Source organism: Vidua chalybeata, chromosome 1 (assembly GCF_026979565.1).
Source record: "Vidua chalybeata isolate OUT-0048 chromosome 1, bVidCha1 merged haplotype, whole genome shotgun sequence".
Classification (NCBI taxonomy): Eukaryota; Metazoa; Chordata; class Aves; order Passeriformes; family Viduidae; genus Vidua; species Vidua chalybeata.
The window spans coordinates 151,459,562-151,473,470 of record NC_071530.1 but is presented as its reverse complement, the minus strand read 5'-3'; the positions used below and the strand labels follow the sequence as shown (position 1 = coordinate 151,473,470).

The following is a 13,909-nucleotide window of genomic DNA, read 5'->3' as shown; positions in this document are numbered from 1 at the left end:
CCTTCCACTATCCCAGGTTGCTCCAAGCCCTGTCCAACCTGGCCTTGGACACTTCCAGGCATGGGGCAGCCACAACTTCTCTGGGAAACCTGTGCCAGGGCCTCACCACCCTCAGAGACAAGAATTTCTTCCTAATATCCCATCTATCCCTGCCCTCTGGCAGTGGGAAGCCATTCCCTGTGTCCTGTCCCTCCATCCCTTTTCCTCAGTCCCTCTCCAGCTCTCCTGGAGCCCCTTCAGGCATTGGAAGGGGCTCTGAGGTCTCCCAGGAGCCTTCCCTTCTCCAGGCTGGACATTCCCAGCTCTGCCAGCCTGGTTCCAAAGCAGAGGGGCTCCAGCCCTTGGAGCATCTCCGTGGCCTCCTCTGGATCTGCTCCAGCGCCTCCACATCCTTGTGCTGATGATCCCAGAGTTGGATTCAGTGCTTCAGCTCTGGCGCCACCAATCTGAGGATGGCTTTACAAGCAATTCCGCTTCCCACAGAAGCTGGTTGAGCAGCTGGAAGCTCCAGTGGGATCCATCTCTGCTCGTTGCTTCTGCATGAGCATCCTGGAGATTCGGGAACATAAATCCATTGCCCAGAGCTGTGCACATCACGAACCTTCCCACGTCTCTCTCAGAGGGATGAGTCAGAATCTTGCTCTGTGTCCAACTGATTTTTGGTCCTCATGGATGAAAAAGCCTCCTCAGCCTCCTGTTTTCCAGAGCCACATTCCATAGCCAGAGCTTCTCCCCTCCCTTGGCCCATCAGATGATATAAATCATGGAATCGTTTAGTTTGGAAAAGCCCTTTAAGTTCATCGAGTGCAGCTGTTAATTGCTGCATTCACCACAAGACAGTGTCCCCAAGAGCCGCATTTCCACGTCTTTTACATCCCTCCAGGAATGGTGACTCAGCCACTTTGGGGAAGGGAACTCATCAGCTCTGCTTGGCTGCGCTCTCATCTGCTTAATGATGAGGCCTTCAGACTTGAGGAGAGGTGGAATTTCGGCTGATTTATCTTAATTGGTGCTGAGAGGAAAAGGGGAGGTGATGGAGCAGTTGCTGCTCTGCTGCTGCTTCTCCCTTGCATCCAGTCCCTGGAGTGATGGGATGAAGGGAAAACCACCCAGCTGCAGCCTGGCAGATTCCTAAAAGGTGGGAAACCCCGGTGGGGTTTTGAGGAAGAATAAGGTGAAGGATTTCCAGAGGGGTTTTCCTCCCCGCCCTTCTCCCCGTGAGGTCTGATGTTGCAGAAATGAGGAGAAAAGAAAAGGGGAAATACAGAACAGAAGCTTTCAAAGGAATGTTTTGTCTGCTTGAGAGGAAAAGGGGAAGGACATTTGAGGCTGTGGCTGCTGTGATTCCGATGCTGTCTCCGAGCTCAGTGAGTGGACACGTTTCCTTTTCCAGCCTTTTTCAGTGGGAGACAAGAGAGCGTGGCTGCGGTTTGGCATAAATAAAACATGTGCTGAAAGAGCTCCCTGGATTTCTGTCCCTTCACACTCAGCCAGGCTCAGATGGATGGAAAATCAGTCCGAATTGCAGAGCCATTATCCCAGGCCACGTGTTTGGAAGCCCTGGTGCTAAGGAAAGTGGCTGCAAGGAAAGCAGCCTGGGAGAAATCGGATCCCTAGGATAAACGGAAGGACTGGGTAATAAAGGGCAGAGGAAAGGCTTCCAAGGAAGGATGAAACTCCAGGATCTCAGGTTTTTACCCGTTGAAAGAGCTGACACTGGCTGTGGGGTGAGGATGGCTGCACATCCTGGGTCTCCCACTAGGATTGAGTGGATAACATCCAGCCTGGCTCTTCCTATTTTTGGCCAGCGGACATCTCTGTTACTCAAAACAAAATAAAGAATCAGGAAAAGCTCAGCTGAGTTGTCCCAAGCCCTGAGACTGGCTTCTCCAGACTTTATTCCTGAGCCATTGCAGGCTGGGGCAGGAGAAATCCCAATAAATTACTTGGTTAATATTCTTAATCCAAACTGGGATTAAGCTGCAATTATGATTTGATTGGTTTGGCTCAGGAATAAGCCTTGGGACAAAGGCTCTTCCAGCTCCAGGGAGGCTCCTAAGTTCCTTCTGCTGCCGTGAGCCTGGAAGGAAGAGGGATCATGGAATCATGGATTGGTTTGTGTTGGAAAGGACCTTCAAGATCATGGAATTCCATCCCCCTGCCATGAAGGGGCTTGCTCCAAGCCCCATCCAACACTTCCAGGGATAGGGGCAGATACAGCTTCTCTGGGAATTCCATTCCAGGGCCTCACCACCTTCACAGGGAAGAATTCTTTTCCAATATCCCATCTGACCCTGCCCTTTGGGAGTGGGAAGCCATTCCCGCCGTCCTAGTGTAAAAAATGCCTCTTCCAAGTGATGCGATGTCTCTCCAGACTGCAGGAGCTTCCAGAGGTTCCCTGGGATTGCCCTGTGCTGCAGGAGGCAGACAGCTGATTAGTTCCCAAAAAATGCCGAGTTTCCAGGTGGGTGGGTGGCATCCAGGCTGCCCCTCCTCTTGGAAACAGGACATGATTTTCCTGGCAAGATGGGACAACAAGGAAGTCTCCAATCCCTTCCCAGGGACACTTGGAATTTGGTGAGCTCATTCTGTGGAATCTCTTCCATCTCTTTCTCAAGGTTTTGTTGTGATTTTCTACTTCTGAAGGCTGGATTTGCCAAAGTGGAGGAGAATGGGGTGGCAATTAATTCAACCAACTTTAACTGGGGCTTCTGTTCCGATCTGTTCCTGTTTCCAGGCAGAAACAGATCCTGACTTTCCCACAGTTCACTCCTGGTGCAGGAAGCAGCACTTCATTTGGAGGGAACACCTGGAGGGCTTAAACGTCCACCTCCACCCCTCTCCTGTGCATCCCTGGATCCAGTACTGGATTTCTGACAAAAACAGGCATGGAATGAACTCAGATGTCCACAAATTCTGCTGCTGCTGAGGCTGGGAGTTGAAGGTGGTGAGGAAAGATAAACTGGACCCAGAAGGTCTGGCTGCTCTTCCAAGCCCAGGAACTCGGCACAATCCCTGTTTTAAAAATTTGGCTTCTCTTCCTTTGCCTGTGGGACCCTGTACTGGATGGCTACAGACGTAATTTCATTCCATTTTTTCTCCAGCCACTTGGGCAGGCTTTGGAGTGCGGCCCTTTCAGCAAAAACCTGGCTGAACTGAGGCTGCATAACCTGTGACTCCCTTTTGTGATTAAAAAAAAAAAAAAAAAGCCATAGGTATTTTTTATTTATTTTACTTGTTTGATTTTCCTCTGTGTTCTCACATTTGACAGAGCTCCTCCAAGGGGCTGTGCTGGGTCATCCTCACAGGGACCTCTTGTGTGCTGGGAAAAATAAAATAACACCACAAAAATGACAAAGGCAGGAGATGAAATTCCACAAATAGAACGGAGAATTGTTTAATCCAGGTCTTCCTCTCTGAGTCCAAGACCTTTTATTTGGTACTTTCTATGGATACTCCTCTGCCCCGCTCAGGTGAGACCCACCTGGAGCACAGTGTCCAGAGCTGGGATCAGAAGGATGTGGAGCTGCTGGAGCAGGTCCAGGAGAGTCCACGGAGGTGTTCCAAAGGATGGAGCCCCTCTGCTCTGGAGCCAGGCTAGGAGAGCTGGGAATGTCCAGCCTGGAGAAGAGAAGGATCCAGGGAGAGCCTAAAGGGGAGCCAGGAGAGCTGGAGAGGGACTTGGGACAAGGGATGGAGGGACAGGACACAGGGAATGGCTTCCCACTGCCAGAGGGCAGGGATAGATGGGATATTGGGAAGGAATTCTTGTCTGTGAGGGTGGGGAAGGACTGGAATGGCATTTCCAGAGAAGCTGTGGCTGTTCCTGGATCCCTGGCAGTGTCCAAGGCCAGGTTGGATGGGGCTTGGATCAGCCTGGGACAGTGGAAGGTGTCTCTGCCCATGGAAGGGGTGAAACTGGATGATCTTTAAAACCCCTTCCAACACAACCCATTCCATGATTTTACTACTGTGCCACCAGCTTTGAGTTTATAAAATCTCTGGATTGAGGCTTCTTAGATTTGCTCAGACTGAGTTTGTCTTGACCTGCCTGTGGCTTTTTTTTTTTTTTTTTTTTTTAATCTTGGCTGAGTGGGAAGAGCAATTTTCCTAATTGACCAAGTGGTTCTGGCTAATTAGCTCTGCTTTTGTTTAGCTTTGTATGGAGCAGCTGTGGATTTGTATAAATAGCAGCACCAAGCCATAATTCAGCACAAGATGAAGGATTTGGTGCCTCTGCTTCAAGGACACAGAATAGGGAAATTCTGTCTTAGAGATCTGGAGGAGGGGAAATGTGGGATGGGAGAGAAGGGCAGGTATGGAATGGTTGGATGGGGTGAGGCCCTGGCACAAGTTGCCCAGAGAAGCTGTGCCTGCCCCATCCCTGGAAGTGTTCAAGGCCAGGCTGGATGAGGATCTGAGTAACCTGGGATAGTGGAAGGTGTCCTTGTCCATGGCAGGGGGCTGGATTGAGATGTTCATCAAAGTCCCTTCCAACATAAACCATTCCATGATTCTATGAGTTGCCTTCAAAACAGGAATTAACATTCATGGAAAAGCCTCCATCCACATTTCCCCCCATTGTTCTGCATAGGATTAGTCTTTGCTTTCCTGGAGTAGGCAGCACTTGGATGATCCTTGAGATGCATTTCCACTTTTGAATATTCTGTGGAGTCACAGGAGCGAAATCCACATGGCCACAGTGGGAACAAGCCCTTCCCAAGGCTCCGGGATTGACCCCAACTGGACAATCAAAACTGGAGTCCTGGTCCTCACAGGGTGGTTTCTCCTGGCTGGATGCAGCACCACAGAAGTCCAGGAATCCCCATGCTGGGGTATTTAGGAAGTCAATGGAGAGGGACATATTAAGAGCTGGGCTGGAGGTTGGTTTTCCTTCTCCTTCTTGCTGTCACAGCTCCCAAAAAAAAAACTGGCCTACAAACTTGAAGTGCCTTTGGAAGCTTCTTGTCCCATCCTGATTCCTCAGAATGTTGGAATGGTTTGGGTTGGAAAAGACCTTAAAGCTCATCTTGTTCCTTCCTCTGTGAGTGGGGGCACCTTCCACTATCCATAGCTGCTCCAAGCCCCATCCAACCTGGCCTTGGACACTTCCAGGGATTCCAACTTATGTGGAAAACCTGTGCCAGGGCCTCACCATCCTCACAGGGAAGAACTTTTTCCCAATATTTCATATAAACGTTCCCTCTACATTTACCATTAAAAAAAACCCCAAACATTTCCAAGATGTTTATTGTTTATTCTCTTTTAATGGAGAGCTGACTCATAGCAGGGCTGGTGGTTGGGAACAGGTTGTTCATGGAATTACACAGGGAATAAAACAAATTGGAAGTGAGTAGGAGGAAGATCCAATCCAGATCAGCACAGCCCCAGCTCTCTGCGTGTCTCAGACAGATGGAAATTTCAGAAGGTTTATGGGCAAAAAGTCTTGAAAAATAATGGATTTACAGCTCCAGTGATATCGTTCCTGTGTCCTCTCCGGAGAAGGTCTGGGATTTGGCTGGTCCTACTTGGTCAGGTGAAAGCCACGCTGAGGAACACATTAGCAATTAAAAAGTGTGGACAGCTGTTCGGCAGCCCTTGGAATTGTGCATGGATATTCCATGGTGTAGGTTCCATGACAGCTCTTCTACAGTGGTTCCAGCCCCAGGGAAGCTCGAAGGGCTGTTGGATCCCCCCAGTAATGTCCCCAGTTACAGGCGTAATCCTTTTTGTGACCTAATCCAGATCCAGCTGGGATTTGGGCAATACAGGAGCCCCAGAGACACCATAAAATCAGGTAATATCCATAACCAGGGATTTAGGATGGCCCTGGGGCACCATTTCCCTGCCCTGCTTGGAAGAGAGGAAGCCAAAGGGCAAATTCTCAGGATTTCAACACCTTGGTGTATCCCAGCCCTGGGCTACCCGTGCTTGGTTCCTGATCCTGAGTGTCTCTTCCCCATGGAAATAGACATCCGGGAATGGGGAAAGTGTGGGGGATTGGCAGGAGCAGCCACAAGGATCAAGTCCTTCCATGATTTGATGTGCAAAGGACTCAAGCCTGTGTGGGATGAACTCTGAGCTCCTCCCGGTTTCCCTGGAATCTGAGCACCTGTGAGGGTCTGAGGTGAGGCCAGGTCTGTGTCAGGGGCATGGTGGTGACAGCTCACCTTGGTGTCCTGATTTTGATGAGATCAGGCAGGATGGAAAGAATGAGCCTTGCAGGATCAGCACAGAGAAATCCCCTGTGGAGAAGGGATGGGAAAAAAAGAGGGAGGGAAAATGACTTTTCACTGTTGTTGGGTCGAGGAGGGGAAGAGCTGGAGCTCTCACTTGTCCAGGAGGTGCTCAACACACACAGTTCCTCTTCTCCCTGGGCCACGTGTCCTTCAAAGTGCTGTCATTCTTGGCAAAAAGTGGTGCCAAATTTGGCCTCTTCCTCCCTCAAAAACTCCACAAAAAAAAAAAAAAAAAAAAAAAAAAAAAAAAGGAAGGATGGGGAGAGCAAGACTCTGCAATTTCTTCAGTGGGTTTTATTTAGGGCTGGAATATCCCTGGAGCTGAGAATCAATTCCATCCTGCGACCTCTGATGTGCTAGGACTGGGTGGGGAAAGGCAAAACAGAGGGATAGATGGAATTATCTGGGAATCTCTTGAGGTGCCACCTGAGAAGGGATCAGGCAGGTGTGTCACACTCTGACCACAGGGGAGGTGAGTGGGTAAAAACTTCAGGACATATAACAGGAAAAGGTCCCATGATGTTTCTGTCTTTCCTCATGTCTGGGTTTCCTATGTGGATACTTTTCCGAGGTCATTTTTGAGAAGAACCCGGTATAAGGCTCCCAAAAAATGAGCAGATCCCTCCTCCTTGACTTCCAATCTCTGTTCTACATCCGGGAGAATTCAACAGCCAGAACATTCCAGAGGTCAGGCAAACAAAGCCACATTTCCATGGCTCCAGCACAGGCGTGTAGTGCGGTGTTCCAGAGCCAAGAGTAAAGTACAGGATCAACTTCTCATCCTGAAGGATGTGATTTAAATGCTTGCAAAGGCCTAATCTCCAAGGATGAACCCTAAGCTAGGGAAATAAACAGTTGCTAGGAACATCCCTGGTCTGGAACATCCACAACATTTAATTAATTGGTTTAATTGTTGGCACATTCCCTGGCAAGGTTCTAGGATGCATCAACCATCATTACTCTGTGGAATATCTGGAATAAAACAGAGGAGGTGGCACAAAGGAAGAATTATTCCCAAGAGACTGATATCTGCCTCTTGGCCTCTGTGCTGGAGATGGTCCTGGAAAAGCTGAATTTACTGCCACAGCTGTAGCCTGTGGATACTGGGACACTTTTTTCCAGGTCTTTGCCCTGACCCAGCCAAGCCTTCCATGCTCCAGTCATGCTGCTTCCATGTGTTGGCCATCCAGGGTGACACCACCATCCTGAGGAAATGCCAGCCACGGCAGTGCCACACCTCACACCTGCATCACACATCCCCAAGGCCGGGATGGTAACTTCCCAAAAATCTGGTTCAGTGGGCCACCGGCAACCCCCAAAATGGGGATTGACCCATCGTGCACTTTTGTCCATCATCCCACCTGTCCCTCAAGCCACTCCTGCCAGTGGAGCTGTGGTGGACCACTTCCCATGGCCTTGGAGATCCTCTCCTGGCTGTCAGTGAGGAGCAGATTTGAAAACCTGGACTTGGTGATTTCTCTCTGGATCTGTGTCAGGCAGGAGATATTTGTGTCATCGGTCCTTGGAACTGAGGGAATAAATGTTGTTAATCATGGAATGGTTTGGCTTAAAAGGGGCCTCAAAGACCTTCTTGTTTCAACCCCCTGCCATGGGCAGAGACAATTTCCCCTATCCCAGGTTGCTCCAAGCCCTGTCCAACCTGTCTTTGAACACTTCTAGGGGTGGAGACTCCACAATCCCAATCATACTGAAGAGTAACACAATTATTTACCCTTTTATTTTTCTTCAAAAAACAGTCAGACCTGGTGAAAACAAATGGACAGAGCTTTTCCAGAGTGCTCCCACTGCTGCAGGACGCTGAGCCTCGCCTTCCCAGGCTGACTTCCAGACTCCCCCAAAGAGTCACCCCTGATGCCACGATGAATCAGGCTGGCCAATCCTTATTCCCTGGAACAGGTCCTGCTCTTTGGTCACTGCCTTGTGACACCTGGCAGCACTGACACACCTCCTCCCTCCGGCATTCCTGGGGCGCGCAGTCCCCGAGCCTGGCACGGTTTCATCTCTTGGGCAAGAGACGTGGTTTATCCTCTCCACACCCAGGTGTAGATCCATGTGAGAGGAATGGCCGGTGCTCCTGGGTTTATCAGGGCTGACTTCCCCATCCTGTTGATCCAGTTTTACATCAGTAGAGTTGGTGGTGTGAGAAACCTCCAAAATATCTGTGAATTGAGCAAAAAAAAAAAAAGCTCTCTGCAAGATTTACCCCAGCTTTTTTTTTTTTTCCCTGAAAAGGAAGATGTGGTGAGTTTTGGTGTCTCTGAACTTCCTCTGGCTGTGCCATCACTGTGGTCAGTGATTGATCCCACTGGATGCTCTGAATGTCTTGGATGAGCATCTCCTCTGTTTCAGGGAATTTTGCTCATCTCTCTTGGCTCCTGCCAAGAAAATCATGTTGACCCCCAGTCATTTTGACCCTCACCTCATCCATCTTTCTTCCACATGTTTTTGGACCCTCTGCCTCTTCTGCTTTTCCATCTCCTAAATCCCAGGCTGTCTCAGTCTCTGCTCTCTTCTCCTGCAGGGTGGAGAAGGAAGGGATAAGAAGACACCTGATGGCCCAAGTGGCTTCACTCCAAGGGGCTCCTCCTGCTCCCTGGTGGCTTGGTGATTCACGGAGGTGTCTGCTGATGTCCAGCACTAGACATCCTGATAACTCTTTCCTTGGAAGCACAAGTGGGACAGGCAGTCAGATGGAAGCCCCAGAAGGGATGAAGTTATCAGCTCCAGCTCCACCCCTTCCATGCAGAGAAATTGTAGAGGCTGAGAACGTTCTTGTCTCACTGGTATTGAGCAGGACTTTGAACTGGATGCTCCGTGGAAAAAGGGACAAAGATATTTTTAACCCTTGCTGGACGTGCTTAAAGCCAGGTTGGGTGGCACCTGCAAGGTGTCCCTGTCCCCGGCAGGGGGTTGGAATGAGATGGTCTTTAAAGTCCATTCCAACCCAAACCATTTGATGATTTTATGATTTAAGACTTTGTAGGTAACCAAGTTATGCATTTCCTGTCCCCATGAATATCCAGCTTGGTTTACTCTGACTGTAGACATTGGGAGTTCTCCAGGTCTAACCCTGGAAATGGACTTGGCCTAATCCACCCAGACAATTCCATTAATTTATACCACTTGTTCCCATTTTCCTTGGAGAAAAGGAAGTAACCTGGCCACAGATGCGATGATCAGAACAAAACCCCCACCCAGACATCAACAGCACTGCTGGCTTTTACCAGAGATGAATTAAAGGATTAATTCTAATAAATGGTGTGAATTCCCAGAGTGCTTTCACTGCTCCCTGGAATCACCAGCCCAGCCTGAAGGCAATGCCGAGGTGAGAAAACAACCCACGAGCATTCCTGGCCTCTCATCTAATCCATGATCCCTGCCCACTCTTTCCAAATCGTTGGCTTCCTCATCACCCCGTCCAAAGGCAGGGAAGATTTATATCCTGTCCCCAGGTGAGGGTGTTTTTTCCTGGGCTGTGGAGACGACCGGGAGAAGATGAAGTTCTCCCTCCTTGCGGTGCTGGCTTTGGTCCTATTTGCAGCTCAAGGTGAGGTTTGCTCCTAGATAAAGTATAGCTGAGTGTTTTAAAGGTAGGGATGCCTCATATCCAGGGAGAGAAATCATGGAAGAGAGCTCCTCAGCTCTTGGAATGGTGCAGGTGAAGGATGCAGTGCTCGCTTTGGGGGTTTTTATCTAGAATCTTAGTCTGGGTGTGTAGAAAGTTTATTTTTTCACTGGAAATTTCCCTGTCCTGCTGGATTTTTATGGAAACAAGACAGAAAAAAAGCAGGCAGTTCCCACTGGTCTGCCTTTGAGAGACTTTCCAGGGCGTTTTCCTGTCGGGGTGGTGCAAGGCTGTGGTTATTCCTAAATTTTGATGAAGGCAGCACAATGCTCTGTGTTCCTCGTCCACGAGGGCCACACCTCCAACATCTGGCCCTGTGCAGCTGTTTCTACCCATCTCTGAGAGCCCACAGCTTGCTGACTTCAGAGATTTTGGTACAAAGTCAGGGAATTAGGGAGAAGTTGGGATGTGGGCTGAATGGGTTAATGGTGCTGGGTATTTGCATAATAATTGTGTTATAGATGGTGCATTTTATTTCATGGAGAGATGGTAAATTAAGTCAGAGCCTTTTTTATGGAATATGATCCTATATCCTCTGTAGAGCAGAGAGAATAAACCTTTTCCTCATTTTGGAGAGTGGGACAGGCTTTGCCAGCGCTTGGAATTGTGCCACATGTCTGGTGCAAAAAAAAGAATTCCTTGGAATAGTTATTTCTGGCTCACTGTGTCCTAGGAATACCTTTCTGCTATTTAGCTTTGTTCACTCACCAGAACAGTGATCCTGACAGATTTCCAAGTGTTAACAAGGCCTGGGAGAGAGGGAGATTGTCCTCAGTGCCAGAATGAAGCCTGGCCTAATCCACATTGGATTATCCAGGCAGTAAAAATTAAGCATTCACTGCATGTGTCTTAGGGCTGAATTCTCACAGCAAAGAGTAAAAAATCCTTCTCCTCATCTTCTTTGTCCTTTAATCCAGGTTCTGGATTTCTTTTTGGGGGCATTGATGTTCCACCCAAAGACAAAGGCGTGGGAGCCTGATTTTTCTAAGCCGTGGAGGTCCCAATTAACCCTCTTCATCTGCCAGTGCTTTCTGCCTAATTAGGCTGCAGTTTAATAGTCCCCAGCAAGTAGAAAAAGTGACCCCAGGCCTTGGGACATCTTTGGAAACTCCTCCAGGAGTCCCTGTCCTTCCCTGCTCCAAGCATCACGTCAAACTTGCTGCCCTCGGCCTATCAAATTGAAGGAGGGGAAATTTAGGTTGGATATATGGAAAAAATTCTTCCCTGTGAGGGTGGTGAGGCCCTGGCACAGGATTCCCAGAGAAGCTGTGGCTGCCCTGTCCCTGGAAGTGTCCAAGGCCAGGCTGGATGTGGCATGGGAAGAGTGGATTGGGTCTTTCAGCTCCATGGCTTTTATCAGACCTGCACCTTGTGTAATTGGGATTCCATGAAAATTAGGGGATGATTTTTGCTGCTGGCATTTCACAGAATCCCAGAATCATTTAGGTTGGAAAAGACCTCAAAGATACTCGAGTCCAACCTTTGATCTCCACCAGAGCACTGAGTGCCATGTCCAGGCATTCTTTGGACACCTCTGAGGACAGGGACTCCACCTCCCTGGTCAGCCCCTTCCAGTGCCTGACCACCCTTTCTGTGAAGAAATTCTTCCTGATGTCCAACCTGAGCTTCCCCTGGTGTAGTTTGAGGCCTTTTCCTCTTGTCCTGTCCCTTGTTCCCTGGGAGCAGAGCCTGATCCCACCTGGCTGCACCCTCCTGTCAGGGAGTTGTGCAGAGCCAGAAGATCCCACTGGAGCCTTCTTTTCCCCAGGCTGAGCCCCTTTCCCAGCTCCCTCAGCTGTTCCTGGTGCTCCAGACCCTTCCCCAGCTCTGTTCCCTTCCCTGGATACGTTCCAGCCCCTCAAAGTCTTTCTTGTCATGAGGGGACAAAACTAGACACCGGATTTGAGGCGTGGCCTCAGCAGTGCCCAGCACAGAGGGACAATCCCTGCCCTGGTCCTCCTGGCCTCATCACAAGCCGGGATGATTCCATCTCCCTCTTCCCTGCTTTGTGTCTCTTCCTGCAGCAAATGCCCTGTACTGCTACACCTGCAACTGGGAACAAAGCAACTGGAGCTGCCTGAAGGCTGAGAAGTGCTCGGACAAGGACGAGTACTGTGTCACCAACGTGGCCTCCGTAGGAATCGGTAGGTGCTGGCTCTGGATCCCCTCGTGGGCACTCAGGAATGGGATGTGAGGTCTGGGCTGGATTTGTGATGGGCTCAGGAGTGGCTGGGAAGCACAAGTTGGAGGTGGAGCCCTTCCTAACCGAGCCTGGCCGCGCTGAAGGTTTGGAATTCTCCTCTCCATCACACATGGAGATCTTCCTCTTCAGCTGTTGTTTTGTTCCTGCCTTGAAAATCAGGGGACATTGAGAGAAGAAGAAGGATCATTCAGAGGAAGAATAAATAAATCTGAACCTTGATTCCTTGTTCCCCTGAGAGCAGAGCCTGAACCCAACCTGGCTGCACCCTCAGGGAGTTGCAGAGAGTGAAAAGGTCCCCCCTGAGCCTCCTTTTCTCCAGGCTGAGCCCTCCCATCTCCCTCAGCTGCTCCTGGTGCTCCAGACCCTTCCCCAGCTCCATTCCCTTCTCTGGACATGCTCCAGCTCCTCAATTTCTTCATTGCTGTGAGGGTCCAAAAACTGATACCATGGTTTGAGGTGTGGCCTCACCAGTGATAAGAAAGGGGAAAAATCCCTTCCCTGGTCCTGCTGCCATTTCTGATCCAAGCCAGATTTAGAGGGAAACAGAATTATTTCCCTCAAGCAGAGAAGCCTGGAAATGTGATTTAAATCCAGGAATGAACATTGTCATTGTACACCTAAAAAAGTCTTAATATGAGGATCCATGCCGGGAAGTGCTGGATGCCCAGCATGGATGTGGAATTCCTTGTGTAGGAGGTCACCAACAATTCCTGGGCTGTGGTGGGACCACGATGGGTCTCATGCTGATCTCTGGGGCCAGGGGGGTACAATGGGGCTCATCAACCCAACTCCATCCTGCACAAGGATCACTCAACAAATCCCATTGCTAATCCCGCTCTCTCCCTTCTCTGGGCCAGGCTTTTTGTCCCTTTGGAAGAGGATCACCAAGAAGTGCTCCAGCACCTGCCCACACCACAACTTCCTCCTGGGCCTGGCCACCTACACCTCCTACTGCTGCCAGAGCTTCCTGTGCAACCTGAGTGCGTGCCCAGGGCCCCGGCTGGCTCGCCCATGAGGTTCCAGGGCGTCCCATTCCGTGGCCTTCTTCACCTGCCTGGCGCTGCTGGGAGAAGGTGGACCCTGAAGGACTGAAGAGCTTGGCCAGATTCCCCCAGGAGGGTGTGGACGTCAAGCATGAGGAATAGATAAAGTATTGTGGTCATTGTCTCGTCCTGTGGTGCCTCCCGACCTTCTGATTTTCTTCTCATCCCTGAGCTCTGCGGCTCCAGCATCTCCACCAGAGCTCTGAGTGCCACATCCAGGAGTTCCTTGGATGCCTCCAGGGATGGGGACTCCACCACCTCCCTGGGCAGCGCCTCCCAATGCCTGACCACCGTTTCTGTGAAAAAATTCTTCCTGATGTCCAACCTGAACCTTCCCTGGAGCAACTTGAGGCCTTTTCCTCTCATCCTGTCCCTTGTTCCCTGGGAGCAGAGCCCAAGCCACTCCTGGCTGTCCCCTCCTGTCAGGGAGTTTTGGAGAGCCAGAAGGTCCCCCCTGAGCCTCCTTTTCTCCAGGCTGAGCTCCTTTCCCAGCTCCCTCAGCCTGTCCTGGTGCTCCAGAACCTCTCCAGCTCCGTTCCCTTCTCTGGACACACTCCAGCCCCTCAATGTCTCTCTTGTCATGCTTTGTCCGGCAGCTTTGGGAAGGAGATGCTCCTTCTGCACTTCCTGCATGTCCAGAGGGGTTTCTCCTGGAATTTTATCCTATTTTGGGTGCAGTTGGAGCCACAGAGTGGAAACTTCTGGGTAAAAATAACAACCCCTCTTGTCTGCACATCTGTCCCCACCTCCACTTCCAGCATCCTTGGGAATCCCTTCC

At 50.1% G+C, this 13,909-nt stretch overlaps 1 protein-coding gene across 1 annotated transcript; it reads left to right on the top strand.

The window, feature by feature from the left end:
• The first annotated feature begins 9,755 nt into the window (after positions 1-9,755).
• Positions 9,756-13,240, top strand: LOC128789256 (lymphocyte antigen 6E-like). Its single transcript, XM_053944999.1, has 3 exons — positions 9,756-9,807; positions 11,910-12,029; positions 12,946-13,240. The coding sequence occupies exons 1-3, from the start codon at positions 9,756-9,758 to the stop codon at positions 13,101-13,103; spliced, it is 330 nt and encodes a 109-aa protein (XP_053800974.1). The 3' UTR covers positions 13,104-13,240.
• Positions 13,241-13,909: the final 669 nt, after the last annotated feature.